Here is a 3268-nt window from a genome sequence, read left to right as displayed (position 1 = left end):
CAACAAATATAAGAAAATCATAAAATACTTTTTTAAAAGTGAGAGTGAAAAGGAGTTTTAGATAAAATAATTGTGCCAAAACAACGATACCATATTTACTAGTGACCAACAGACATAAAAGAATTGAAAAATAAGTAATAAAATAAAATTGATTCATGGGACCAAAAGAGTAGATGTTTCACATTAATATTTGTTGATTTGTTTTTCTCAAATCACATATTAGGGCATTGCCCTGATAAGACATACTCTTCTTACTATGATTTATTTATAGAAGAGTGGGCAATGCTCTCAAATAGGAAAGGATTCAACCAATATAAGAGAAACATTATCTTTCATCCTAGTGTTGGAATTAGTATAGGTATCCTTGTACTTGTATATATCTTCCATGGCTCTTGAAAGATTCAGTATTATTTCAATTAAAGATCGAGCTACCGGTGTCGTACCGAGGCATTCCTTGTTCAAATCCTTCCATCCTTGCTCCACCATCACTTGCAACTCCTCGCGTGCCACTTTTGCACTCGTACCATATTCTTTCATGTAACTCTCAACTGTTGAAGCGACATGATCTCTTTCTTGCTCCAGCTACAAATTTTTAAAGAAATTGTTAGATATTAATGCCGTTAAACATTTTATCAAAAGAAACAATTGGAACAAAACAAAACCTCGTGTGAAGTTATATCATCCATAAGTCTAGTAATTATAGTGCAGGATTTAAGGATCTTGGGGAAACTAGCAACCCATTCAAATGCTTCTTTTGTTGCATCTTCTCCTAGACCTACGAAAGAGGCACATGTAACGGTAGGATACCCGGTCGATTTCAATGAAACACGCAGATGCTCCTCGAGTGATGGCACATATCCTTCCGCACCCCATTTTGCTTCATGGAAATAAGATCTTGATAGAACTTTTATCTACATGAAATTTTTTAATGGAAAAACAAATTTAAGCTTCATATGATTATTAAGTTAAAGGCAATATATACGCTATTGATGCACGTACTGCCTCTTGAAGATATGGTATGCGATATTTCTCATGGGCTTCCAATTCGTCTTCGAAATCTTTGCAAGTCTTTAGTAGCTTGAGATAAAAATCTTTCAAGTATTCTGGTACCTGATCAACAGCTTGAGGTTCCCACCTAAATGTAAAGAAATATGAAATATGAGGTCATGACATTGGTAAATTAAAGCACCAATGAAAATTAGCAAAATGAAGCTAAGATGAAAAAAAAATACTATTGCATTGTTAGTATTTTGGTGCATGTCCATATCAAAGTGTTATCTTTAAATGAATTTATTTTGCTAAGTTTTACTTCTATGTAAATGTTAAAAGAAATAAGACAATATTAAAATATATAAATGAACCAAAAACAAACCTTTCAATTGCCTCGGTTAACAGTCGACTCTCTCCCAATGTGCTGTAGTTATCATAGATGTCATCCATAATTGACATGAGGGAAATAACCTTGGAAGTAATTAATCGTGCACGAGAGTATTGAGGTTCAAAATACACCGCAACTATCCAATAATAACATTCCACCACTCGATCACGAGCAAATTTTAGAGACTTAACTAGTGCTAAATCATTCCACCATCTTCAAGTATATCATCCAAAGTGTGAGCACATATATGGAAAATAAATCAATTAGTTTAAACCACAAATACAAAACTTATAATTAGAAAATTAATCATATATATATAGACACTGTAAATAATTTACTTACATTGAAATTTTCTTCACTTCCTCTTTATGAAGAGATTGTACTAGATTGAAATCTAACTTTGCAAGTTCTAATAGAGTATCATTTCGCATCACATACTCTTGATAAATGGGTATATATTTTCTCGCCAAGAGCCTTCTAATTCTTCGACATAGTGGCGTTTCAAGGGAAAGAGACACCTCTGATGCTAAAGGCTGCTCAAGTTCACCCAACAAAGATTCAAGTTGACACTTTGTAAAAGAAATAGCTTCGTCGAGAATCGTCTCTTCATGTGTTCCAAGATAAGCCGCATTGTATAAGTTTAGTAGTCCCTTTGCATCTCCATTCAAGGTCGACAAAAATCTGCCCTTCTCATCTTTGAACTTGTTAAAAACATCTACAAGAATGGACAGTAGCTAGCTAGGTTATATATAGCATAGCGGCCAACTATATATTTGATTAATTTTATTTCTAACAATCTATTTTAGTGGATATATTGTAATAGCAAAAGTCAAAAATTCAATTATTTTATTATATATAAAAATATTACTTATAATTTATATTCTTACCTGCAGACAAATAATATCCATGCTGCCTAAGCAACCTAAATCGAAGAGAAACTTCATAAAGCCCATAATTCTTAGCATCAGCCTCATAAATCAATCTTAGCGCCAAAGCTATTTCTTTCTCAAAATGATAATCCAACCCAAGAAGCTGAATTGAATCAACCAAATTCATAATTTGCAATGCGTCATGGGTTTCCTCGAATAGATGGTTTCTAACTTGTTCTTTTAGCTCTTCCACCCTCTTCACCATCCTCTGAATGGACTCCTGCATCATCCAAACTCATTATAAGTATATATATTTATAAAAATAAAAATCATGAACAAACATGAGAATGTCCTAAAGCACCACCTTTTCGAGGGCCGAGGAGGAGTTCCGGATGAAATAATCACCCCAAACGCTTGGGTGATATTCGGCCGACTTGCGAATTATCCCTTCCTTGCCATCAACAAGGGCCATCGACTGCCTCTCCATCAATGATTATCAAGTATAACGACTTGAGGAATTTTGGAATTCTTCTGCTCACTCTTATACTTCTTTTCCCCGTTCCTCTAGAGGTTGCAACACGAGATAACCATGCCAATATTAAATATTGTGAGAGTGATTTAATTAAGTTGCGATAATTACTAGGGAGACAGTAGCTTCTGTTGGCCGTTTCCTTCACCCAGTATAGTACACGAAAAATAAAACTAAAAAGAATAATCGGAAAACATTATATTAATGAGTTAGATGATGTGTGATGTGTGTTTACAACGGCGTGCGCCGAATTTAGATGGCAGAATTTTGACGGAGAGAGAAGTCAAAACACCTACAAAGTTTTGGTAACTAAACTTATGTGAAATGCTGTCCTTAATTATTCTATCAGCATGGGTTCAATTTTGCATTTGAAAAATAATCTTAAATTGGAAGTCCCATGCAAACTTATGTTAATTCTTTCTTTCTTTTGTTTTTTTTAGCAAAACAACGAAGAGGGCATCTTTTGTAATGAATCGTCGATTAAACTAAATC

At 34.0% G+C, this 3268-nt stretch overlaps 1 protein-coding gene across 1 annotated transcript; it reads right to left on the bottom strand.

Moving 5' to 3' along the window:
• Window positions 1-288: 288 nt before the first annotated feature.
• LOC122019127 (alpha-humulene synthase-like) lies at window positions 289-2734 on the bottom strand. The gene is made up of 7 exons (XM_042576655.1): window positions 2612-2734; window positions 2266-2527; window positions 1721-2093; window positions 1373-1591; window positions 1000-1135; window positions 663-911; window positions 289-582 (listed from the first exon to the last, which is right to left on the bottom strand). The coding sequence occupies exons 1-7, from the start codon at window positions 2732-2734 to the stop codon at window positions 289-291; spliced, it is 1656 nt and encodes a 551-aa protein (XP_042432589.1).
• Between the last annotated feature and the right edge of the window lie 534 nt (window positions 2735-3268).

This window comes from Zingiber officinale, chromosome 1B (genome assembly GCF_018446385.1).
Source record: "Zingiber officinale cultivar Zhangliang chromosome 1B, Zo_v1.1, whole genome shotgun sequence".
Classification (NCBI taxonomy): Eukaryota; Viridiplantae; Streptophyta; class Magnoliopsida; order Zingiberales; family Zingiberaceae; genus Zingiber; species Zingiber officinale.
The sequence above is the reverse complement of the archived record's forward strand: the minus strand, read 5'-3'. Positions and strand labels throughout refer to the sequence as shown.